Here is a 26,269-nt window from a genome sequence, read left to right on the forward strand (position 1 = left end):
TGGCAATCGCACTTACCACACTGGCAGTCAGAGCACACACAGCTCCATCCACCGGCTATAAGACGAGCACCAGATCCAGTGAGAGGACATAAAGCCCAGCACTGAGCTCCAGCATGGATGCACTGAAGAAGGGATTCTCCATAGCCAAGGAGGGAGTGGTGGCCGCCGCTGAGAAAACCAAGGCCGGGGTGGAGGAGGCAGCCGCCAAAACCAAAGAGGGGGTCATGTATGTAGGTAAGTGCCGATTTAACTGTGGAGATACAAATGAGACATTCAGAAAAGCAAGCAGTGGGGTTTAATGTATAAAAAACATTTAAAATAATATTCCTTCCTTGTATATGAGGATATTATAATTGTATTAATATTAATATTGTATCTTATGCCATTTTCAAAATCACAAAACTATACTTTAAAGTAATTAAATTTGCATAATTTATATTTATAATATGATGAAGTGAGTTATAAGTTCATGTAAAAAGGTTTTTTGTACTGTTCTAAATGTTTAATATCATATTTTTTCTTTAATGGTGTAGTGGGTATGTTTAAACATATTTTAATGTATATAAATGCAGTTACATTTTACATTGGTAAAAAAAAGACAACATATTATATAAATCAATCAAATTCATGAAGAAAGTCAAATGCTATGGATGTATCCATATAATGTATTCAAGAAAATGCAGTTTTATGGCCCATAATCATCATTATACAAGAATGAATTACAACACTAATGCCTGGAAACAATCATTTGCATAAAATGCAAAAATTGTGCTTTCATATGCAGATCAGTGAATTATGGGTAGTGACTATAAAACCAGAAAAATCTAACAAAACTGAACAATGAAAACAAAAATCAGAGTGTGGGCAAATGTAGGGCATGCGGACATTATTAGATGAGACTGTTGAGCTACAGTAAGTGAACAGTGAATCATTCAGAGAAAAACCAGCACACACACAAAAAAAAACCTGCCTGTCGTCTATTAACCAATCAAAATGCTGCTACACTTACTGATGGACACCATATGGTTACTAGTACCGTTATAAAAGGTGTAGTTCACCCAAAAAAATAAAATTTCAACATTTACTCCCATTCGTGTTTCTAATTATTTAATTAATGACCGTCTTCTGTTGAAAACAAGATATTCTGAAAAATGTTGAGAAAAACAGGCTTTGACATTCATAGTAGGAACAAAATATAGGATACTATGGAGGCCAAAGCTGTTTTCCCAACACTCTGCAGTATATTGCCCTTTGTGTCCAACAGAAGAAATAAACTCAGACAGGTTTGGAACAAGCAGAGGATGAGTAAACAATGGCTTTTGAACTGTCCCTTTAGCTCTTACCTGAATGATAGCCTAGTGTTTCTCCTGCCAGGAATGGGTGGGGAACATGTGAGATGAAAAGAGATTAAGACAGACAGGAAGTAAAGGACCAGAAGAGAAAGCACTTTTGCTTTTCAATAACCTCTTCAAGATGCAATCAATCGATAAGCTGTAAGTGGCAGACACTTTATGAAGATAAACACCTCACTAAACTATTAGACCAGTTCATGTTGATGTTTAACTGCACATGCAGGCTTAAATCTGCTAAATGTCTTTTTTGTTTTCATTTTTCCCACTATAATGTTAGTAATAGTAACTTTTATTAACATGCAACCTGAGTAACATCAATAGATGCAGTAAAATGTCTTGTAAATGAGATGTGGCATAAGCATACAGAAGTGTGTAATACATAATTTTGTCTGGATGTCATAGCGGCACACAGCACTGTAATCCCATTCCCTTCCGGTCCACTTCACATCCCGGTCCACAGAGAGCAGGGTCTGCCCGGGTCAATACACAATCTCTTCTGATTAGAGATGGCTTTCAGTGTGTGTGCAGCCTGTCAAAGTGAAAGCGCTCAACCTGTCCTCCACAACTGAGAGAGCAGAGAACAATGTGCTTGCTGTTATGAGAAGCTTTGACTTGTGTTGGGTAAGAGAGGAAGGATGAGCGTGTTTGTGTGCATTGCTAGAGGTAAAAGCTTTTCCTTCACACCACACAGACAAGCAAAGAAAAGCGAGGTCACTTGTACCAAACTGTGGCAAGCTGCCAGTACTGTACACACCTCGCTTGCCACCCTCATAGAAATAAAAAGAAACTGTGGCTGGGACAGACTTCTTTCCAAAGGTACTATTACTATGAATGCTAAACACATGAGTAAATACTGTGTAAGAACAAAATTGTAACTTTTCAAAGGATACTGCTTCAGTGACAACTTTTGTAACTTTTTTTCTAAAAGTGAGAGACCAGGGGCGCAACAGTACAAAAACTTATCAGGATATATTATTATTATATCCTGATCAAATATAGTGCTGTTTAACCACTTTTAGCTGTTGTAACTTTGTTTATTTAAGTTTATACTCACCGGCCACTTTATTAGGGTCACCTGACTAGTACAGAGTTGGACCCCTTTTGCCTTAATTCAGAACTGCCTTGATTCTTCGTGGCATAGATTCATTAAGGTACTGGAAATATTCCTCAGAGATTTTGGTCCATATTGACCATATCTCCTGTTCAACCACATGCCAAAGGTGCTTTATTGGATTGAGACTGGTAACTGTGGAGGCCATTTAAGTACATTGAACTTATAGTCATGTTAAAGAAACTATTCTGAGATGATTCGCGCTTTTTGACATGGTGCATTATCCTACTGGAAGTAGCCATCAGTAGATGGGTACACTGTGGTCATTAAGGGATGTACATGGTCAGCAACAATACTCCATGGCATTGGCACGATGCTTAGTTAGTACTAATGGGCCAAAAATGTGCCAAGAAAATAGCCCCCTCACCATTACACCACCAGCAGCCTGAACTGTTGAAAAAAGGCAGAATGGATCCATGCTTTCATGTTGTTGATGCCAAATTCTAACCCTTCCATCCAAAAATCACAGCAGAAATCAGACCAGGCAACTTTTTTCCAATCTTCAACTGTCTAATATTGGTGAGCCTGTGCAAATTGTTGTCAGTTTCCTGTTCTTAGCTGACAGGGGTGGCACCTGGTGTGGTCTTCTGTTGGTGTAGCCCATCTGCCTTAATGTTCGTCATGTTGTGTTTTCAGAGATGCTCTTCTGAATACCTTGGTTGTTACGAGAGGTTATTTAAGTTGCTGTTGCCTTTCTATCAGCTCGAACCAGTCTGGCGATTCTCGTCTGACCTCTGCCATCCACAAGGCATTTGCACCCACATAACTGCCCATCACTGCTTTCTATTTTTCAGATCATTCTCTGTAAACCCCAGAGATGGCTGTGCGTGAAAATCCCAGTAGACTAACAATTTCCGAAATACTAAGGCCAGCCCGTCTGGCACTAACAACCATGCCACATTCAATGTCACTTAAATTACCTTTCTTCCCCATTCTGATGCTTGGTTTGAACTGCAGTAGATTATGTTGACTATGTCAACATGCCTAAATGCACTGAGTTGCTGCCATATGATTGGCTGATTATAGATTTGCATTAACGAGCAGTTAGACAGGTGTACCTAATAAAGTGGCCAGTTAAATTTTCATTTGACCAAATCAATTATACTGATTCTTAATTGGGGCGAAGCAGTGGCACAGTAGGTAGTGCTGTTGCCTCACAGCAAGAAGGTCGCTGGGTCGATTCTTGGCTCAGTTGGCGTTTCTGTGTGGAGTTTGCATGTTCTCCCTGCTTTCGCGTGGGTTTCCTCCTGGTGCTCTGGTTTCCCCCACAGTCCAAAGACATGCAGTGCAGGTGAATTGGGTAGGCTAAATTGTCCTTAGTGTATGAGTGTGTGTGAATGAGCGTTTGTTGATGTTTCCCAGAGATGGGTTGCGGCTGGAAGGGCATCCGCCACGTAAAAATGTGCTGGATAGGTTGGCGGTTCATTCCGCTGTGGCGACCCCGGATTAATAAAGGGACTAAGCCGACAAGAAAATGAATGAATGATTCTTAATTTTGGACTCTTTGCTTTGCAGTTTGCTAGCAAGAATCACTGTGTTAGCATAGATATCTTCTATTATATTTTACTTCATCCAAAAAGGAAAATTCTGTCATCATTTTTTACCAAGAGTTTCTTTCTTCTGCTGAACACAAAAGAAGGAAGTAGATGGCTGCCAACAGAAGAAAGTAACTCATAAAGGTACTTATAAAAAACACATGGGGGAGAATAAATAGGTCATTTGCATTTACATTCAACTGAAAGTAGAGTGCTTTGGCTGGGATATAGCTGTTTTGCTTAATGCTTCCTTGTTATTTTAATAATTTTTAATAATATTTTAATTTCTTTAAAGACAGAGGTCAGATTTGTTCAATAAACCAGTGGTTCTCAAAGTGGGGGTCGGGACCCCTTGAGGGGTCGCGGAACAATGAAGGGGGGTCGCCTGGTGATTTCCAAAAATCTACTTATTATTATTAGGCCAAAAGAATTACTATATTTTATCCATAACAAACTGAAGAGAAAAAAACAGTCGTTTATAGTAGCTTATTTACTAGTTCTATTGGATTGCGACCCCTGGGGTAAATACATTATATTAAAGACGGCAATAGCGTCAGATGCTCTATATTGATTTTCTGGCCCATTTACAGCACTGACATACGTTAAAAAAATTTAAACAAAGAATAGACTTGGGTCTATTGGTGTGTGTGTGCCATTGCATGCAAGGTTTCTGTATTTATAGCCACCTCAGAGGATATTGAGGGTCGCGAGTCATTTTAGGGGTCGCGTGCTGAAAAGTTTGGGAACCCCTGCAATAAACCACTGTTTAACACAGGCTGAAAACATAGTCGTATCGCAACAATCTATATATTCTCAAACCTATCTTTAATAATAAATAATATAAAGTAGTAGATGATGGTTTGAGAAGATTTTAACATAAGCGCTAAAACAAAGAATCACTATTCTAAATGACTTTGTGACATTGATCATGTGACTTTAAGCAGAGAGTCGGCATGTTCATTGTTCATCTCTTTGGATAATTTAAAGTCTAAATTTAATATAAAGCAGGGGACATGATCATCAGTTTTTTGCACAAACTTGTGGAGTTCATGATCACTATAGTGAACAGTAAATGAAATGTTCACTTAAAAGATTATCAGGCTCTTTGCTAGAGGGTTGGGTGGTTCAAAGGACCCACCCCACACTGACAAAGTCTAGAGTTTTGCCCCTACATAAGCTCATTTGTCCCATTTTTGACATCACAAATTATGTAAATAACTGCTATAAGAAGGTTTTAGGACTAATTTAATTTTTAATCATTTGAATGGTCAAATTCTGAAAGAGACTAAGTTTTAACAGATTCCTAATATTTTTTTGATAGATGATAAGAAATTAGTATTTTAAGTATTTGCTTTTATTTCTGTATTAATTTTATTTTTTGTTTAAAATGCTACTCATATAATATGATTTATAAAACTTGCAGTTTAAATGCACATTTGTAAATATATACTTTGTAGTAAAACAGTAATGTAAGCGGTTTAACAAAATTGTAGCAAGAATTTTTAGTACATGAACATGGTTTTTTAGTAATACATCATATCACAAAAATGCAGTATTTGAACCTCATCATGGAATAGAAAATCAAGCAAATAACTGCATAACTGCAAAAGCATCCCTATTTTAAGAGAAAAGAACCACTCCTTTCAATAGGCTGGCTACCAGCCTGATTATGCTAATATATTACAGAAACAAAATATATATTTTTCTAAATTACATGATCAAACATAGCTTTAATTAGTATCACGGTGTATTCCTAATTAGTATTCATTTTACAACTGTGTGAGCATGGTCCAGATTAATAGCTTTAAAGACTTAATTTCAGTAAGTCTCATATGGACAAGTAAGAGATTTTTCATTTTAAAATGTATAGAATACAAATGTAAATATCAGTTATCAAATTGTGACATTTGAAATTCAGGTCTTCTCAGAGTATTTAAAAGAGTCCTGTCTTCTTTTAGCCACATAAGAGTATAATCTTCCTCTATAATCTAGGCACAGCTATATTTAGTATCTGGCAGTCTACTCCACCTAGCTGTGGAGCCGTTTTCTGCTTCGTCATGCAATCAGAGATGCTGTGGAAGTGACATCATATTGCAGCAGTGGGGAGGTATTATTCTCAAATTGATCACAACATTAATAATACAACATTCCAGGCTTGTGTTTGTGTTACTAGCAGATGCTGATCCCTCAAGAATCTGCATGTCTTGATAGTAAATCAGCTCTTTGTCCAGAACAACAAGGACAATGTCATGCGTTCTTGCTCATGCGCGTGTGTCTGTGTGTGTGTGTGTTGGGAAGGAGGAGCAACTTACACAGGCACATTGCTGTGAACTTAAATTTCTTGGAATAAACAGAGATCGTGTTTGTTCTATGGATCATCCCTGTGACTGAGATTCAGTGCTACAGACGCCAGGGCCTTTCAAAGGCCGATGTGGGTTTTTTCCACTGTTAACAGGCAGACAGTGTCCCAGTGGAAAGGATGTTTCTTAGTCTGCAAAGCTTAATAGCACTTAGTGGTGCCAATCAACAGCCTGTGTACTGATTGTAGATCTGAGGCTTTTTTACTTGCCACGATTTGGTCTCTTGAATCTCTTGGGTCCTGATTGCTGGACCTTAAGACAGACTAAGTGTATGGATCTCAGGAGAGGACAGGAGCCAGGAGCTGAAAGCATCAGTCGAACAGCTTTTTGTCTCAAAATAAGATGAAATTAGGGTAAAGTTTGAATGAGTGCTTAAAAGGATTTTAATAGTAATTTACATAGTTTACTTGTTCCAAATCTGATCTGTATTCATCTACAAAACAGCATTCAGTACACTCACAGAAATAAAGATACAGGAGCTGTCACTGGAGCAGTACCTTTTCAAAAGGTGCATATTTGTACCTGAAGGGTCCATAGTGGTACCTCAAAGGTACTTTTTAGGTACATTTGGGTACTAATGTGCACTTTTGAGGTATCACTTTGGACTCTTTAGGTACATATGCAGTTGAAGTCAGAATTATTAGCCCCCCTGAATCATTAGACTGCTTGTTTTTTTTCCCCTAGTTTCTGTTTAACAGAGAAAAGATTTTTTTTCAACACATTTCTAAACATAATAGTTTTAATCACTTATTTTTAATAACTGATTTATTTTATCCTTGCCATGATAACAGTAAACAATATTTTACTAGACATTTTTTTAAGACACTTCTTTACAGCTTAAAGTGACATTTTAAGGCTTAACTAGGTTAATTGGGTTAACTAGACAGGTTAGGGTAATTAGGCAAGTTATTGTATAATGATGGTTTGATCTGTAGACTATTGAAAAAAGAAATAGCTTAAAGGGGCTAATAATTTTGTCCCTAAAATAGTGCTTAAAAAACTGCTTTTATTCTAGCCGAAATAAAACAAATAAGACTTTTTCGAGAAGAAAAAATATCATCAGACATACTGTGAAAATTTCCTTGCTCTGTTAAACATAATTTGGAAAATATTTAAAACAGAAGAAAAAAAATTTGAAGGGGGCTAATAATTCTGACTTCAACTGTATGTATCTTTTGAAAGGGTACTGCCCCAGTGACAGCTCCTTTATCTTTATTTCTAAGAGTGTAGAATAATTTTAAAACACGTTTTTCAGTACTGTTTTAGACCCCAAAGGTTTTCATTGAACTTTTTGGACCACAAAAGGTACAAAAGCTGTCTCCCAGGTGAAAGGTAGGACATTATACCATTCAGTTTAGCATAAGTGCACATTATACATTATTTATTGTAAGGCAAAAGTGACAGTTTTTGTACCTTTTTTCCAAGAGTGCATGGGCGAAATATTTTTTGGGTGAGCAATCATTGCTGTTTCATGAGTGATATTATATGAACCGCAATAAACTAGCTTATTCTTTTTTACAGGTACAAAGACAAAGGAGGGCGTTGCTACAAGTGTAAACACAGGTAAAAGAAATAAAAGATACAGAAGTGTGTTTTATTTTGTGTTAAAATCATGTGGTTAAATTGTTTTTAAATAGGCCTTTGTTGTTTGTACATTAACCTAGTAGTGACTTTTCAGTAATAAAATTGATGCTAATCAATATCAGTAAAATTTGTACAGCAATCATAAAACTACCATAATCTATATCTTTCCATCATTTTAATATGAAACTGAGGTTTGATTTGACATCATGCAGCGACATCGCTCTCTGCAAAATCCTTCATGAACAGCCTGTGGCGCACTTCAGCTACATTAGATTTTATGATTTTTCAGACAAGAATGTCATTTTGTTGACTTTATTACAGTGTAATTTGTGGCAGTGGCAAAATATTGAAAAAGTATCTAGAATTCTAGCTTTAATGAAAACCTTAATGTTTATGGGAGGTTCGTCCTTAAAGATTATTCTTATCCTTACAGTATTTTAAGCTACTATTTTCTATAGGGCTTGCCAGTAAAAAACTAATATGTCGCTAAAAACTTAGCTTAACATTAACATTAATCATTGAGAAGAAAAAGATCAGTATCTCGAGTCGATTGATTGACAGCCATTTTGCACCAGACCGCACACCACACACCAGCTGATTGGTGGAGAGGAGACAGAGTGATGAAGCCAATTATGATGGGGAGGGTTAGGAGGCCATGATGGACAAAGGCCAGTGGGCAAGTTTGGCCAGGATGCCAGGCAGGCACGTGCACACATAGGGCTCAACCTGTGAAGTGCACATGCCCTTTTTAGTCTTGGATAGAAAGTGCCCTTCCAAAATGATCAAAAGTGCCCCCGCGACGCGACACACCCTCGGTCCCACCCTTCAGTAGGCGCACGACAACACTGCTCTTGAGTACGTCGCTCAACCCCCCTCCCCCGCTTTTCAGTACGCGTGCGACAACGACAACGACGACACCGACGACAACGACGACAACAACAACAACAACAACAACAACACCCCCCCCCCCCCCAGTACAGGCCCGGCCCTAACCAATTTGGCGCCCTAGGCAAGATTTCAGGTGGCGCCCCGTCACATCGCAGTAAATTCCACTGCTAGTGTAAAGTCCAGTGGTGGTAAGAGTACAAAAAAATTGTACTCAATTACAAGTACTGTTACATTGCTAAAATTGTACTCAATTACAAGTAAAAGTACTGGTGTTAAAAAGTACTCAAGTAAAAGTACAAATTACTCTTCGTAAAAACTACTCAAATTAAAAAATTACAAATTACTTTTTTAGCTTGGCGGTATTGGTGGAATTATCCATAAATGCGGAGTCAGACAAGATCCAGGCAGTAACACATTTTACATAACACATTTAAAGATACTATAAACACTTTTAAAACTGTGTAAACAGCATTAATTATAGATAATAATTATAGAGCACCTATAGAGGAAACCCACGCCAACATGGGGAAAACATGCAAACTCCACACAGAAACACCAACTGACTCAGCCAGGGCTTGAACCAACAAACGTTTTACTTTTACTTTTTTCTTTTTACTATAACAGAAATATGCACAAATGCACGACTTTTTATCATTTCAACTGATGCCTCTTTTATCTGTACGATCAATAGATGATGTAATAAATAAAAAAAAAACACTTGCAAATTATGGAGAAACTTTGTTAATTACCTAATTCGCGAACTGAACCGTCAGAAACCACAGAACAACACTGCCTAGTGCCTAAACATATTATTAATAAATATAATATCACACAAATTAAGTTATGTCTTCTTACCATAATGTTTTTTTTTTTAGATTATAGATTGAAGTCTTAAAAAAAAGGGTTTCTGCAGATATCATAATGTCAAATTTAAGACTTTTTAAGACCTCTTTAAGACCATAAAGTATTAAATTTAAGACCTATATCACAATATCAAAAGCATGCAAGAGAAAATGCAAAAACACAAAATTTGTGGTAAAATAAAATTATTTAAATAGAACAGTACTGAAGACAGGTTAGATGCACCATTGAAGTGCAGGAACAAAAAAACAAAGAAACAAACATTTTGAGGCTGATTTATACTTTCGCCTGGCTCCGCATTGCACACCTCCGCTGACTGTGCGCACTTCACGAAATGGATGAGGCTTTAATACTAGACGTGTTCGTCATTGTGATATTCTTTAAAACATCAGGGGCCAGTCAAAAGAAACCTCACTGTAAAGTCAGACGGATAAACAGAGAAGTAAAACGTTTTCAGAACTACGTCATATCTTTATTATTGTTCAAGATTTTAAAAATAATTATTTTTCATTATTTTTATAATTTATTATGATTACAAAGTTGGGTGACGGGGTGGGGCAGTGGGTAGCGCTCTCGACTCAAGGCAAAAAGGTCGCTGGTTCAAGCCTTGGCTGGGTCAGTTGGCATTTCTGTGTGAAGTTTGCATGTTCTCCGATTGTTTGCGTGGGTTTGCTCAAGATGCTCCGGTTTTCCCCACAGTCCAAAGACATGCATTTTAGGTGAATTAGGTAAGCTAAATTGTCTGTTGTTGTAAATGAGAACGGGTTGCAGCTGGAAGGGCATCCGCTGTGTAAAACATATGCTAATAAATCATTCGGTTCATTCCGCTGTGGCGACCCCAGATTAATAAAGGAACTAAGCCAAAAAGAAAATTAATGAATGATTATAAAGTTTTATAACTATTCAAGATTTTTTTAATTAGAGTTTGATGCATCACTCACTTGTGTTTATATCTCAGACAGTTCTACCTATTAAAGTTAAATATCAATGACAACAGAACATGGGTTACTCTACAATTATTTTTTTTATTCTGGCAAGAATAATAGCAAAAAAATATATATATTATTTTTTGCCCACTCAACAATTGACACATTATTGTCTGGCTAGTTTCTGTCCTCTACTAATAAGCTGAAAAGGCAATAATGGTCCAACAATCCTGTCTATTATCACCAATAAAGCCTATAAATTAAGCTTGAGTACACTGTAAGCCGATGGGCTCATATATTCTTTTCCAGTTATCAAATACTTAATTTGTTACTTAATTTTTTTTACATTGCTTTAACTTCAAAATGATACATCAGTTTAAAACCAATAAATGGTGAAAAAACATATTCTGTAATCTTAAAACCACCTGGGTCTCCACTTTTGCCATGGCCTCTTTTTTGTTGTAACAAACTTATCCCCTAGGTTTTTCCCAACTTTAACAAAACACTTCCTTTCCATGGCTGTTGCAATTTCTAGCCAAGAATTATTGGTCATCTGGTCATCTCTATGCTGATCACGCATGGTTGGATAGTTAAGATGTCTGTACATTCGTACTGTTACAGTCAAAATCTCTTCAAAGTGATTCAAATTCAACTCAAATCTATGGAAGCATACGAGTAGCATAATTCAATTCAAAATGTAATATGCAAAATGGCAATGCAATATGTTAAATGGCAATGTATTTCTGTATTTGAATTTGCATTTTCCAAGACATATGTGCAATGTTTGGTGCAGAATGAAAATGTAAATTAAATTACATTGTTTGCATTTCTCATTTCAAACACTGTTTTAATATGTAAATTGTATCCACATTTTAAAGCTTTATAAGTAGCAAAATTAAATTGAAAATGCTATACACAAACTGAATTTGATGTGAATAAAGTACAAGCAGAAACTGTAGCAAAATGATAATTTAAATGTTATTTGTCCTAAATGCATTTACGCTCGCGTCTAGGAAACGCAGGATTACATTTTCAGCATAACAGCATGGGATGTGTGTAGCAAAATTAATTTTGAAATGTAAAATGCAAAACGATAATGCAATATGTAAAAGGCAGTGTATTTCTGCATTTCAATTAGCATTTTCCAAGACATATGTGCAATGTTTGCTGCAGAATGAAAATGAAAATGAAAAAAAACATAATGCATTTTCATTTAACACATCGCGACGAATGAAAGCCAATTTGAAATTGAAAATGCATTCTGGCCTGGCCACGCCCACAGACGGCCACCGTTGCTGCAAGGCTGGTTTTAGGTTATGTCGTCACAGCTGCCGCGAGGACTATTAGGGACATTTGGCAGCATAAACATGGCGAAGTCTGTTCCTCAGCGGCTTCGTGAAGCTGCACGAGCCCTCGAGCTTGAACTGGGAAATAGTTTAGAAAACCAATCACCTCCTAGCTCAGTAAACTTGGCTTAAGGTTTGATATTCGCGCACGCAGTTTTAGGGATCATCTGCAAATTACATCGACAGAACCTAAAGGGGCTTTAGCTGATGTGTACTGTATGCTTATGACAAGAGCTATTGCCTATTTCTGCATTGTATGTACCATATAGTTAGAGGTATAGTAGCTTTGCTACCTGTATTAAATCAGTTTGGCCTCTAACCATTTATTGGAATCTCCTCAATTTTTTTCTGCTTTGCGTTACTGTGCGTTTTGGTTCTGTTGATGTAAATCGCAGATGATCCCTAAAACTGCGTGTGCGAATATCAAACCTAAGGCCAACTTTACTGAGCTAGGAGGTGATTGCTTTTCTAAAGTGTTTCCCAGTTCACGCTCGAGGGCTCGTGCAGCTTCACGAAGCCGCTGAGGAACAGACTTCGCCATGTTTATGCTGCCAAATGTCCCTAATAGTCCTCGCGGCAGCTGTGACGACATAACCTAAAACCAGCCTTGCAGCAACGGTGGCCGTCTGTGGGCGTGGCCAGGCCAGAATGCATTTTCAATTTCAAATTGGCTTTCATTCGTCGCGATGTGTTAAATGAAAATGCATTATGTTTTTTTTTCATTTTCATTCTGCAGCAAACATTGCACATATGTCTTGGAAAATGCTAACTGAAATACAGAAATACACTGCCTTTTACATATTGCATTATCGTTTTGCATTTTACATTTCAAAATTAATTTTGCTACACACATCCCATGCTGTTATGCTGAAAATGTAATCCTGCGTTTCCTAGACGTGAGCGTAAATGCATTTAGGACAAATAACATTTAAATTATCATTTTGCTACAGTTTCTGCTTGTACTTTATTCACATCAAATTAAGTTTGTGTATAGCATTTTCAATTTAATTTTGCTACTTATAAAGCTTTAAAATGTGGATACAATTTACATATTAAAACAGTGTTTGAAATGAGAAATGCAAACAATGTAATTTAATTTACATTTTCATTCTGCACCAAACATTGCACATATGTCTTGGAAAATGCAAATTCAAATACAGAAATACATTGCCATTTAACATATTGCATTGCCATTTTGCATATTACATTTTGAATTGAATTATGCTACTCATATGCTTCCATACAAATCAAGCGCGGCGCCGCGCGAAACTGTTCACCCGAAATCATGTCGCGCGCGTCCAAAGTTTTTTTTTTTTTTTTTTTTTTTTTTTTTTTTTTTTTATTGAAAATACAAAATCCAAATACAACAAAATGGGATTCAACTTTACAACTTGTGTGTCATATATGGAAGGCTAAACACAAAATAATATACAAAGATACAAATGTAATATACAAAAAACATTCAAGTTAAATAAATCCAAGAGTGAAAGGAAAACGCAAAATTTAAATAAATAAATAAATAAAAATTAAGTACAACATATATATCAACTATGGCAAGTTATATACTACAAATAAATTGAACATTTTTAAGGCAATTTTTGTTTTCATTTTAACCAGGGCATCTGAAAATATTTTAAGTTCTTTTTTAAATACAATAAGTAATGGAGGTGTTTTGAAATATCTACATTTATGAATAAAATATTTGGCTAACACAATTATCATATTTATCAAATCGTGCAAAGTAGAGTAATCTTTAGTAATTCCATATAGAACATCTTGTAATGTAAAAGTCAAACCTTCAGCATCCACGTTTTTTATTATCAACCAGTCTTGTACTTTTTTCCAAAATGATTGAACAGCGCTGCAAGAGAAAAATATGTGTTCTGTGTCTTCACTAAAGTGTTTACATAAATGGCATGGTGAGTTTTCTAAGTTAAATTTTAGGTGTAAGAATCTATTAGAAGGGTATATATCATTTAATATTTTAAATTGTACTTCTTTTGCCTTGGGGAGAATTGGAAATTTAAGATATGTTGTTCTAAAATATTTAACAGTATTTTTATCCACTGAATGAAATAACCTATTTCTTAATACTTGATAAGGGAAACAAGATTGGATAATAATTTGTCTTAAATGTTTATTAGTGCAAAGTTTATTATCAAATTCAATCTCACCAGTATATAATAAGGGAAGGACTGGAGTAATCTTCGAATAGGATAGGTAACTTTTCATTAACATTTTTATACCTGAGGGTATAGCATTAATAACAGTGAAAAATTGCTTTGGATGACAAGCAAATCCGTGTCTTAGAGTGAAAGTATTGTAATCTAGAATATTGCCCCTTCCATCCATTAAATCTGTTACTGACCAAATGTTTTTATTTAACCATTCTTCATAAAAAATGGATTTGTTCCTGTGTAGAATATACTTGTTATTCCAAATAGGGGTATTGTGAGGTGTAAAATTGTGTGTGTGCGCTAGTTTCCAAGACAGCAAGACTTGTTGGTGGAATGCTGAAAGCTTCACTGGGAGTTTAGGCAGGTCAAAGTCACATCTGAGAAGAAATCGGATGCCACCTAGTTTGTTAAACAAGGCACAAGGAACAGTGTACCAGAAACTTTCAGTATTACTCAAAAACCTTTGAAGCCATTTCAGTTTTAACATAGTATTCATACTTTCAAACTCAATAATATTAAGACCACCTTCTTCATACGATTTGATAATATCAGATTTTTTAATATAATGAGTTTTGTGTCTCCAAATAAAGTCATACATTTTTTGGTTACTTGTTTTTATGAATGCTGAAGAGGGAGCTAAAGCCTGAGCAGGATAAATTAGTTTTGATAGATATTCAACCTTGGATAGAAGAATTCGTCCAAAAATTGAAATATCTCTCTGCAGCCAGCAATTCAGGATACCATTAGCTTTATGTACTTTATTTTCAAAGTTTTCTTTGATGTTAATGTTTGAATCTTTTGAGATCACAATGCCTAAATATTTCACAGTTTCTTTTACTGGGATGTTAAACAGGGATAGATCTGGACTAGGGTGAAGAGCTAAAAGTTCACATTTGTTTAAATTTAATTGGAGGCCAGATGCTTTACAAAAAGAACTAATTAAAGAGATAGCTGGAGAAATTTGGTCTTTATTTTTTAAAAATAATGTGGTGTCATCTGCTAGCTGACTAATTCCTATTGTTTTTCCGAAAATATTTAATTTCTCCACTGAATTATCAAATTTAATTTTTGTGGCTAACATGTCTACCGCTAAAATAAATAAAAACGGTGACAAAGGGCACCCCTGCCTTATTCCACGGCCAATCGGAAATCTATGTGTAGTGCCAGAAGGGAGAGATACTGAACTATTCATATTTCCATAAATCATTTTGATAATATTAACATATTTATCACCAAAGCCAAATAATTCTAAGGACTTGAAAATAAAAGTGTGCTCAATCATGTCAAAGGCTTTCTTAAAATCTAAAAAAAGGATAAAACCATCATCCTCTATTAAGTCACAGTACTCTACCAAGTCCATCACCAACCTTATATTATTATGAATCGACCTACCTTTCAGAAAGCCAGATTGGGATTCGTTAATTAAGTTATGAATACCTTTTTTTAATCTATTAACATATGCGTGTGTGAAAATTTTATAATCACTGTTGAGTAAAGTGATTGGGCGAAAGTTATCAATCAATTTTAAGTCTTTATCAGGTTTTGGAATTAGTGTGATTAAACCTTGGTTCATACTTGGACCTAAAGATCCATCTTCAATAGATTCACGGAAAGCATCAAATAGTAATGATCTAATATCATTCCAGAAAAATTTATAAAAATTAGCGGTGAGACCATCAGGACCAGGCGATTTATTCAATTTAAGCTTTTGAACAGCAGAGTCAAGTTCTTCAATTTGTAAATCGGCCTCACAGCCTTCTCGCCACTCATTGTTGATACGGGGAATATTAGGTAATATTTTATCAAAAAATTCATTTAAATCAGAATGAGAGAGGTTGGAAGAATACAAGTCACTGTAGAATTTAAAAACGTTCTCCCTGATTATAGTGGGGTCTGAGCATTCTGTGCCATTTATTAATAAAGAAAGTATTGAGTTATTCTGTTGTCGTCTCTTTTCTAATCTACAGAAATAAGAAGTACTTTTCTCACCTTCTTCTATCCATTTAGCCTTAGAACGTATATAGGCACCCTTAGCTTTTTTAATGTAGAGGTTGTCAAGTTCTAATTGTAAAGAGATTATTTTAGTCTTTTCTAACTCAGTTAATGTACTATCATTACAACATTTATTAATTTCGTAAATAATATTAAGTTCCTGTTGTTTCCTGACTTTGGCAAGTATTTTACTGTAATTAATAGAGAATTCACGAATTTTATATTTAAGAAATTCCCATCTGGCTTTATTAGAACTAAAATTGTTACTGTTTTTAATATCTAGAATTAGCTCCCTTATTTTTAGACAAAATTTTTCATTATTAATTAAGTCAGAGTTAAATTTCCAATAACCCTTAGTTTTTGATGAGGTATGATCTGTTTGTATTATTAAGGATATGGAACAGTGGTCTGTTAAAGGTGCTGCAGACATTGTACAGTCTTTAGCAAATAAAAGTAAGTTATCTGATAATAACCAATAATCGATTCTTGATTTGCTGGCTGCATTGGGTCTAAACCATGAGAATTGCCTAAGGCTAGGATGAAGATATCTCCAGACATCAATTATTTTAAGGTTAGAACAGAATTTGGAAACCAAGGGATTTAGCAGAGAAGATGTGCTTTTAGGAGGATATCTATCATAAGTTTCATCCGGTACCACATTAAAATCTCCACCCACAACAATATTTTCTGTAGGGTATGATCTCTTTAAATCGGAAATTACAGAGGATATTTCCTGCAATAAATTTTGATTCAATTTAGAATTATTGTAACCATATACGTTTACCAGAATGAAAAAAAAGTGCTCAATATCTAACACCACTGCTAGCCAATGTCCATTAGGGTCATATTTAGCAGAAATTATTTTCCCTGGACAGTTATTAAATAAAATTGCAGTACCAGCCGAGTGGGAGGAACCATGGCTAAGTAAAACTTTATCTCCCCATTGACTAGACCAAAACGAAGAGTCTGAAACAGTTGAGTGTGTCTCTTGTAAAAAAATGCATTGAGAACCATTACTTTTACAAAATAAGAACATTGCTTTACGTTTGACTTTATCTTGGATGCCCCTGACGTTAAGTGACATGAGAGAAATTTTGAACTTAACTGGAAACATAACAAAAATAGCAAAAGATGAAATAAAATAACAGAAATTTGTTCACAAAAGAGGAAATCTCAGAACGGGTGGTATAAACCCCAAACAGTTATAACCACAACAGAGCATACCTCCCAGCCTAGCGTTTCTTAACAGTCATATTTCAAACTGTCCTACCATAAAAGGACAACTACACAGTCATGCGGCGTCAATGCGCTTCCCTTCAATATACCCGAACGGTCCACGGTAGTAGGCTATCTTTCCTGCTTTTCGCGCCTGATCGATCAAAGGCCACAGCGCAGCGCGGGCCAGCCGGTCCTCCCTCGTCATATCCTCCGTGAAACGAACTCCGTGGTCGCGGCACACAGATGAATTTTTAGTAGACCTCCAAATTTCGTCCCTGTATTTACGCATTGTGAACTGCACAATCACTTGCCTGGGTTTACCTAACTCCTTCTTGCCAACTCGGTGCACTGTGTCAACAATGTCTTCTAATTTATGAATCAAATGCGGAGCAATTTCAGCGATCATGGCAATCGTTTCTTTACGAGCATCCTCCTCGGGCTTCTCTTTCATCCCGTTGATCCGGAGATTCCATCTCCTTTTGTATCGCTCTAGCTCTGACGTTCTGCTCGCCAGGTCTTTGTGTGATGTTGTTAGATATAGGAGTGATTTGCTCGCTTCTGCACATTTTTCTTTGCAATCTTTAATTTCAGCGGCATTGAATTCAACCGCCTTAGAAATCTCTGCCACCATGATACTGTTCTTTCGCATCTGATTTGCCATGTCTTCTAACTGTTCATTTTGTACGTCAAAACGAGCTGTCAGTGATGTTATGGCTTGCAAGAGAGTTGCGTTAGTGATGTCATCATCATGAGGTTTTAGCTTTTTTTTATCGTTGTCTTTGGTCGGGGTGAAATGGGATGCATCACGCCGTTTGTCTGTTTTAGCCGTCTGTACCTCCATTTCTGGATCTGAGGCCGCGTCCTTCACTGAAGTGATGTATATCTTTGGGTGGGTAGTCTGCTGTGAAGATTTCGGCATTTTGACGATGTTAAACACCCCTGTGGTGTTTAAATGTTGTTTTAGGTAGGTGAAGATGAAAATTTGTTGAATTCTAAAGATAAACTAGAAGTTTCGCTAGGCTGCTCGGTGAAAACGCATGCGTTCAGCCCGCCATCTTGTCCCCCACCACTTCGCGCGCGTCCAAAGTGAACCTCCGCAAACACGGCGATGACGTCACATTCGCCGCGCGCACTGAGCTATTGCATGCTGGTCTTTTCTTATTTGTAGTTTTAATACTGCAAATTAAAATAGGAATAGTGAAATAAAGAACTACACCACCACGAAACCAAGCAACAACAAAAAAATTAAATGAGCATTAGGAGTAGCGTTACATGTACATCGGAAAAATAAGACCTGTGCAAACATATTTCAGACCTGGAACAGCGAATTTGAGACTTTTTAAGGCCTAAAATTTAGATGTTTATATTTTAGACATTTTAAGACCCCACGGAAACCCTGTGTAAGCCGGATGGTACAGCAGAGGGCAGGTTTCATCCACCTTTTTTTGCGCTTTTTGGATATGCACATAAAAACGGTTGATGGAAACGCTATAATGCGCATATATTTTGAAAATGTGTGTGAATGGACAAACCAGCAGGCTAAGCACATTGTAAAACATTTAAAGTGTTGTTTTGGTCATTTTAAACCGCCTCAACCATTTCAGTATTATATTATATTAATAATGACCTCCAGAACTGTCAAGAGTGCCTGCACTCCGTGTCTCGCGCCTTCCAGCGCGCGTTCACTGCGTGCAGGATTGCCTTCTGATGCGCATGTCACTTATTAAATGAAGATAATTTATTCATGCAGCTGCTCCTACTGATGCTAATTCTGTTTTTACTTTTGATATTTGTCGCCAGTTAATCAGGTGGCAATTTTGTTTGACTTGTTGGACAGAAACGCTGCTTTATTTGCAGTCTTTTATGCGATATTCCAGTTTTGGGCATACATTTAATTAGCATTTTAGATGATACCATAGCTAATCACATCAGCACAGCCGTCCCCTTTTTTCCCTATGTACCTGTAGGTGAACAGCTCCTCCAGGTGTGGCAATGGGCATTCATCCTCTGCTATTTCTTCCTCATTTCTTCTGTCTTAAATCTCCATATGTAATTGATAACTTTGTGACTGTATGATGACGGTCACGTAAATCTGCAGTAGCCTGAACTTGTTTTTCGGTTCAAATAATGTACCAGGCTTTTCATTGGTCCGTTAAGATCAGCTTTTTTTATTGGCTACCGAAATGCTGGTCAGTGCGTGGCTGAAATATTAATTTATTTACAGTACTCTGTAACGAATTGTGATTTTAAAAGTAACGAAGTAGATTACTCAGCTTAATTTTTACTCAAGTACAAGTAAAATTACAGGCTTAAAATTCTACTCATGAAAGTACAATTACCCCAAAAATGTACTTAATTACAGTAACGTGAGTAGTTGTAATTCGTTACTCCCACCACTGGTAAAGTCATAAGAAACTAACCAGCTTTTTGATCGACTACTACAAGCTGGGAAAATGTCAGATAAATATGCCAATTGTCCCTTAAGGAGAGCTAAACTCCCCGCGAGCTTAGCTCTCCCGGCTAAATGCATATCCCAGGCTAAACGGAGCAGTGCTCGTAATATCCAGCGAAAAAAAAACGAAAAAGACAGCTGTGAAACATAACCAGCTTTGTCTTTTTGTAGGAAACACACTTTACATCTTTTTAGGGTAAGAGGTTTCTGAGTTATTGCCATCTATCACTGAATGTGTGTCAGGAATAATGAAAATAAAACCAACTTAACCCCGCTCATTTCTGGCGCCCCTGGATGTACAGCACCCTTAGCATTTGCCTATACTGCATATGCCACGGGCCGGCCCTGCCCCAATATATATATATATATATATATATATATATATATATATATATATATATATATATATATATATATATATTTTTTTTTTTTTTTTTTTTTTTTTTTTTTTTTAATTATTCACACACACACTTATACACATATATACATATATGCATACATATATAATAGTGCCACAAATGTTTATTCCGATTTTGTCAGTTATTGTAGTTTTTTTTCTTTTAAACAAATATAAATGTTTTTCCCATGTAACTGATAATTATAGTCTATGGCTAAATACCCTCTGGCCCAGTAGTTGGTTTACTGTACCCCCCACTCTCACTATTGAGATTGACACAATTGGGCATCTTGCAGTGTTCAGATCAAGGGTGCCCAAACTTGGTCCTGGAGGGCCAGTGTCAAGTAAAGTTTAGCTTTACCCCAATAGACACACCTAAATAGGCTAACGAGGTATACTAGAAACTTCCTGGCAGATGTGTTGAAGTTAGAGTTAAACTCTGCAGGACACCAGCCCTCCAGGACAGACTTTACACAGGTTTAGATGATGACTGGTCCGTGTGGCTTAATGTTTTAAGAATCTTACAACGTCACCTGTTATTAAAAAACAATCTTAAATCTAAATATAAGTACATCTTTTCATCTCATTTAGTTGCCCAGAAAACAACTGACCAGGCAAATCTCATGAGTGATACTGCTGTGGCTGGAGCCAATGAGGTGTCAGAGAAGGCAGTGGAGGGGCTGGAGACTATGGTCGCCTCTGCAGGCCTCGTCAAACCGGTAAGCAGTTTTGTTACAATTTTAGCCTATATATATATATATATATATATATATATATATATATATATATATATATATATATATATATATATATATATATATATATATAGTTTGAGATTACAACTGTTGCTGTTGTTTTAGTTGTTTCAATACAAATTGCTTAATGTACTGTTGTTGTTGAGTAATAATCTATTTTTGACATAATGTTGTTCATGCTTTTCTTTCTAATATCAGGATGAACTGGAGATTACAGAGGTGCTTTAATAAATGCATGCATGCATTAAACGCATGCTGAATGATCACTTTTACCCACAAAAACCATTGCCATTAAATACAAAAATCCATTTATTTGAATGCAACAAAATTATAAAAGATCTATTGTCATATTTATATAAAGCCTATACTACTGCCCTCATAATGCCATTCATAAATAACCCATAACTTTCCAAAATATTGCTGTGCATTTTTAATATGCTCCATGTTTCCTTTCAATGGTATTTAAATCGTTTTATTTGTTTTCAATGACAGCAAGCTTATGAAGAAACAAACCGAGAGATAGGCTAATTCGTGAACAGTCACCTTCCAAAAAGCAAAAATAACGATAGATGCATATCTCATTACTTGAAAAGAGTCTTTTTTATCGAAATACATAAAAAAATACCTCAAGAGCTGGAAATTAAATAAAGATCTAGTCATGGCTGAAGTGTGTTGTTGCCTTTCTGCCTGCAGGGGGTGGTGAAGCACGAGGAGCAGCCAGCAGACGCCGGGCAGTAGGTGAGAGAGCTAGAATTAGAGAGTGTAATCTGTTAATTCAAATTTGTGAAACTTGTTTAAAGCAAAATTGAGATAAAAAAACAACAACATTCAAATGATATACTTTGGAGATACGTTACATATAAAATTATACATCTTTATACTACCTTTTAGAGCTATTCAGCTTAGGATCCTACACAGAATACACATTACACTTTATTTAAGACATAAATATAATGCAGCTCACTCACATCTGTAGATTCACTGTAGGTGATTATATTCATTGTGTATGGAAGTGTCGTGATCCAGACTGGTCCACAATTGTAGCTCATTTGATCAATATCTTAGGTCTGGTTTTGAATATGCACCCTGTCTCTTCCATGTTCCATTTTTTTCTTGCAAGTTTATTAACAAGCATAAACTACGTTCTTTTGCCTGTTATCTTTTACTGCCTAGAAAACACTTAATAATGTCATGGATCGGCAATAAACATCCTTCCATAAATGGATGGCATTCGATTATTAGAGAGACTATTGCTCTGAATCTTCTAACATGTCTCATTCACAATTGATACTTTTATTAGCATTTGGACACCATGTCTGGCTAGTATAAACGCCTCCGTGTGTGATATCTTGAGATTTGGAATGACAATGTTTTCAGGCATATTTATTTGTCTTCTATTCCCCTATTTTCTGTTGTTGCTGCTGCATTGTTTTACATGTGGTGCAATACTCTATGGGCATTATGTATTGGCGACATGTGTATATTTTTGCTGCTACTTCAAACTACTTAATTAAGATGAGCTGAATCAACACAATTCAAAAGGATATTTTTTGGGGGACAGCTTAATTGTTTTATGCTCAGTGCCCTTAAATTGGCAAAAAAATCTAATAAAATAAAAAAATCAAGTTAATTTAATCAATTTGTGTTTGGATTTGTATGGAAACCAGCATTAGTTTACTTTTCTGGTGTCAGGTCTTTCATGGTAACAGTTTTGTTTTGTTTTTGTAAAAACAATAGCACAAAAAAAAAAGTTCTACCTTAAAAAGGTTTTCTTTTTGTTATTGTCATTATTATTTTTTAGTACATTGTCTGATTTATCACACTGAAAAAAAATATTGTTTTAAAAGAATTGTGTCTTGTTTTACTTTAAAATATCAAAAAATAGTTGACATGGTGGCTCAGTGGTTAGCACTGTCGCCTTGCAGTAAGAAGGTCGCTGGTTTGAGTCCCAGCAGGACCGGGTGGCATTTCTGTGTGAAGTTTGCATGTCCAAATTGGCCATTGTTTGTGTGTGTGAATGAGACAGTGTATGAGTGGAGAAGCATTGGTCGCATTAAAATATTTAGTAAATATATATATATATATATATAGATAAAAAAAAGTATGAATTTATAAATGATTTTCAAATATTTTAACCCTTAATTTCTATCTTTTTAAAATTCAAGACTTAACATATTTAGCAGATTAAGTTCTCAAATAAAGTAAAAAAAAAAAAAAAAAAAAAAAAATATATATATATATATATATATATATATATATATATATATATATATATATATATATATATATATATAATAAAAAATATTTACTTTTTTAAGGCTTATACATTTCAATAACTGTAGTTAGTCAAGTCCTCTGAAATGTTGTTAATTGTTTACACAAATGTAGGTCAAGATCTGATGATTTTCCTTAGTCATTTGACAGTCAGCAACTTGTCACATTCAGCAGTTCTGAATTTACAGCCCCATCAGACTTGTTTAGCAATTACAACAGAGGCAGTGCTTCAACTTGGAAATGCAGTAAAGGCCAATCGTCACCTTAGAATTATAAGGTTCTTTCTGACATTTTTGTCAAAATTGAGTTATTGACATATTCTTATTAAATGACAACTTATTTACATTATGTGATGTTTTTTTTATGGGTTGCATACATTAAGACTTTTTATTTAAAAAACAAATGTCACACACATTTGCAGAAAGCAAACCCTTAATATTCCAAGGTGATGACACAATAGGCTTTGAATAAATCCTATATCAGTATTTCATGTACCTACACAATTTGTTTCCAATTCTCATAGTCGTTTCAGCTTAACCCTATGTTTCTCTTTCAGGCCGCCGTTGAACCGAATGTCCCATGATGCTCTGCTTCTTGCCTGAGAGAATAGTTTATTAGCTGCTGAATATCATCATGTTAAACCTCTGAAGAACAACAAATAATCTTCAACTTCAGAAAACAAACACACTCGTCTCTTGCTTTCTCCTCACAATCAGCCTTTACTTACCTCACGCTCCACATATAGACATACTGAAATAGTATTGTTGTGTAACACTATCTAGCTATGCAATATTAATAAGATATGTATAATGTGCGGTTCGTGTCATTCTCACATTTGTGCAGATTTCGTATGCATGTGCTTGTGATTTGGAGATTTACATGAAGACAAAGTCGCCTTTCTTACCTGCCCTGAAACTGGAGGCTTTCTTACCTGACCAGTTTCCTCCACCCAGTGCAATGAGGTTAGAAAGATGATGATGATGGTGATGAGTTGGATACTTACTGTGAGCAAAGATACTATATAAAATATATAAAAAATTCCATTTAACAATTATATAAGTACTGTCAATGTAGTAACTGTAGTAGACAGTTTGAAACAAGGAGTATGGAAAAAAAGATGTAATGATAGATGGTCCAAAAAAGATGAGCAACTGATGTCTGTAAAGTGTGGTTATAAAATGATGCTCTTTTATGTTGTTAACATATAATATAAACAAAAATTGAAATATTATGTCAGAGCAGTTATTAGGTTGCATCATCAGCCTATAAGTCTGTTGTTTCACTTTAACTCGTCACGTTCATTTACTTGACTTATTGTTCCTTGGCTGAAAGCAGCCAATCTTTTGAATATTCCATCTGTAAAAAATTCAGTTTTGTGAAAAAAATCTATTCTCATTTTTAACACCTCGTGTGATTTGTACATATTGACACGTTAATCAGTTAGTATATTATTAAATGTTTTACATTTTAAAAATATTATACTATACACTTGTTGACGTGGGTGAAACCTGGTAGTTAGATTAGGGCAATGTATACAGCAACAGTGGAACTTCACCGTGATTTTTAGGTAATATTTTATCCAATTCTTCTTGATCTAAATGTGCCTGACAATATATAAACTATATACACAGTGACATTTCAGTGCGTCTTCTCTACTGAAATTATTATTTTTAGTTCAGTTGAATTAACTCATAACATATTTTTCACTGTAAAGAATAAATTCCCATTGACAGCTCAGCAAAATCTTAACTCGGTCAGCTTTTCTTGTTGAAAAAGTTGTTGAAATATGTGCTGACATTTTAGTACTCTGAAACAATGCAAAAAAAAAAAATGCTTTACTTACTTAGATTTTTTGTCTTGTTTCTAGTCCAATATCTAAAATCTTAAATCAAGCTAAATAATCTGCCAATGGGGTAAGCAAAATAATCTTGTTTTTCGATTTGTGATAAGATTTTGCTTACCCCATTGGCAGATTATTTAGCTTGATTTAAGGAAAAACTCACTTCATTTTGGCATATTATTTCTTAAAACAAGACAATATGTTTTGCTCGTCTAGCAAATGCTTCTTGTTTTAAGACCTTTTAGATATTTGGACTAGAATCAAGACAAAAAATCTTAGTAAGAAAAGCATTTTTTGCAGTGTTGTTTAAGAAATAATATAGGCCTACATAGTAATCGCACAGTATAGTGATCACAATTAGGAAACAACCCACATTGTATTAGAGTTTAAGGTCACCGCTCAGTTCTTTTTAAAATGATTCTGACAAGTGTAAAAGAGTGTTTTTAAAGCAAATCTCATGAACTACATGAAAAGAATCCAAATATTTGACATAAAAAAATACTGCATCTGTTCGGATAACGCTGAAAGTCTCAGAGGTCAGTTAGTTCAACATTGCTGCTGGAATTGCTCAGGTTAGGAATTGAACAGGTTAAGGATCTGTATCTCAGCATACAGCATCTTGACAACGGGGTATATGCTGAGCTAGTGTGTTTCCCAAACTGATAAAATTCCGGTGACCTGTTATTGTGAGTTTTTTCCATTTTATATGTTTCCTTTTACAGCATTAATGTTGTAATGTAATTCAAATACAATCAGTTAAACTGACTTTGGCATTCCATTAGTTTCTCAAGCACGCAGCCATCAGAATCCGCAGGCTAGCGCAGAAACTCCATTGAATATACAGGGGTAAAACAAATGCTCATATTATAAAGACATGGCGAGGGTAAATGTAATTTAATGCAGTGCTTCTTGTACAATCTGAGACCCACTTCATATCGGATATCACTCAGCCAGTGGAGATCGATGATTTTTAAAGAAAACAGACCTTAAATTCGCTAATTTTGCATTAGCATACAGTTCACCGGAAAAGATTAACCCAGGTTACTGGCAAATTAAAAGTCATATTAGCATGCTTTGTAATATACCCTATTAAGAGAATTTGGACTGAAGGCTCACGATGACCAAATCTCTCATGAACAAAAAGAATCAATGCTTGATTTATTTAAAAATATAAAAATAATGAAATGGCTGCCTAGAGTCC

At 35.5% G+C, this 26,269-nt stretch overlaps 2 protein-coding genes across 2 annotated transcripts in view; one reads left to right on the top strand and one right to left on the bottom strand.

Annotated features, from left to right (window-relative positions):
- The window catches only part of mmrn2a (multimerin 2a), a 63,481-nt gene extending 44,000 nt beyond the window's left edge, over positions 1-19,481 (bottom strand). Inside the window, exons 1-3 of the mRNA XM_087277294.1 lie at positions 19,312-19,481; positions 1,344-1,367; positions 17-250 (exon numbers count right to left, since the gene is read on the bottom strand). Of these exons, the coding sequence (XP_087133420.1) occupies positions 17-250; positions 1,344-1,367; positions 19,312-19,354 (301 nt within the window). The 5' untranslated portion in view covers positions 19,355-19,481. The remainder of the gene's footprint in view (positions 1-16; positions 251-1,343; positions 1,368-19,311) is intronic.
- sncga (synuclein, gamma a) lies at positions 1-24,613 on the top strand. The gene is given in 5 exon segments (NM_001017567.2): positions 1-234; positions 7,880-7,921; positions 20,791-20,918; positions 21,648-21,692; positions 23,785-24,613. Coding segments are annotated over 4 exon segments (336 nt in total). The 5' UTR covers positions 1-113; the 3' UTR covers positions 23,785-24,613.
- Positions 24,614-26,269: the final 1,656 nt, after the last annotated feature.

Source organism: Danio rerio, chromosome 13 (genome assembly GCF_052040795.2).
Source record: "Danio rerio strain M-AB ecotype USA chromosome 13, GRCz13ab, whole genome shotgun sequence".
NCBI classification, from domain to species: domain Eukaryota; kingdom Metazoa; phylum Chordata; class Actinopteri; order Cypriniformes; family Danionidae; genus Danio; species Danio rerio.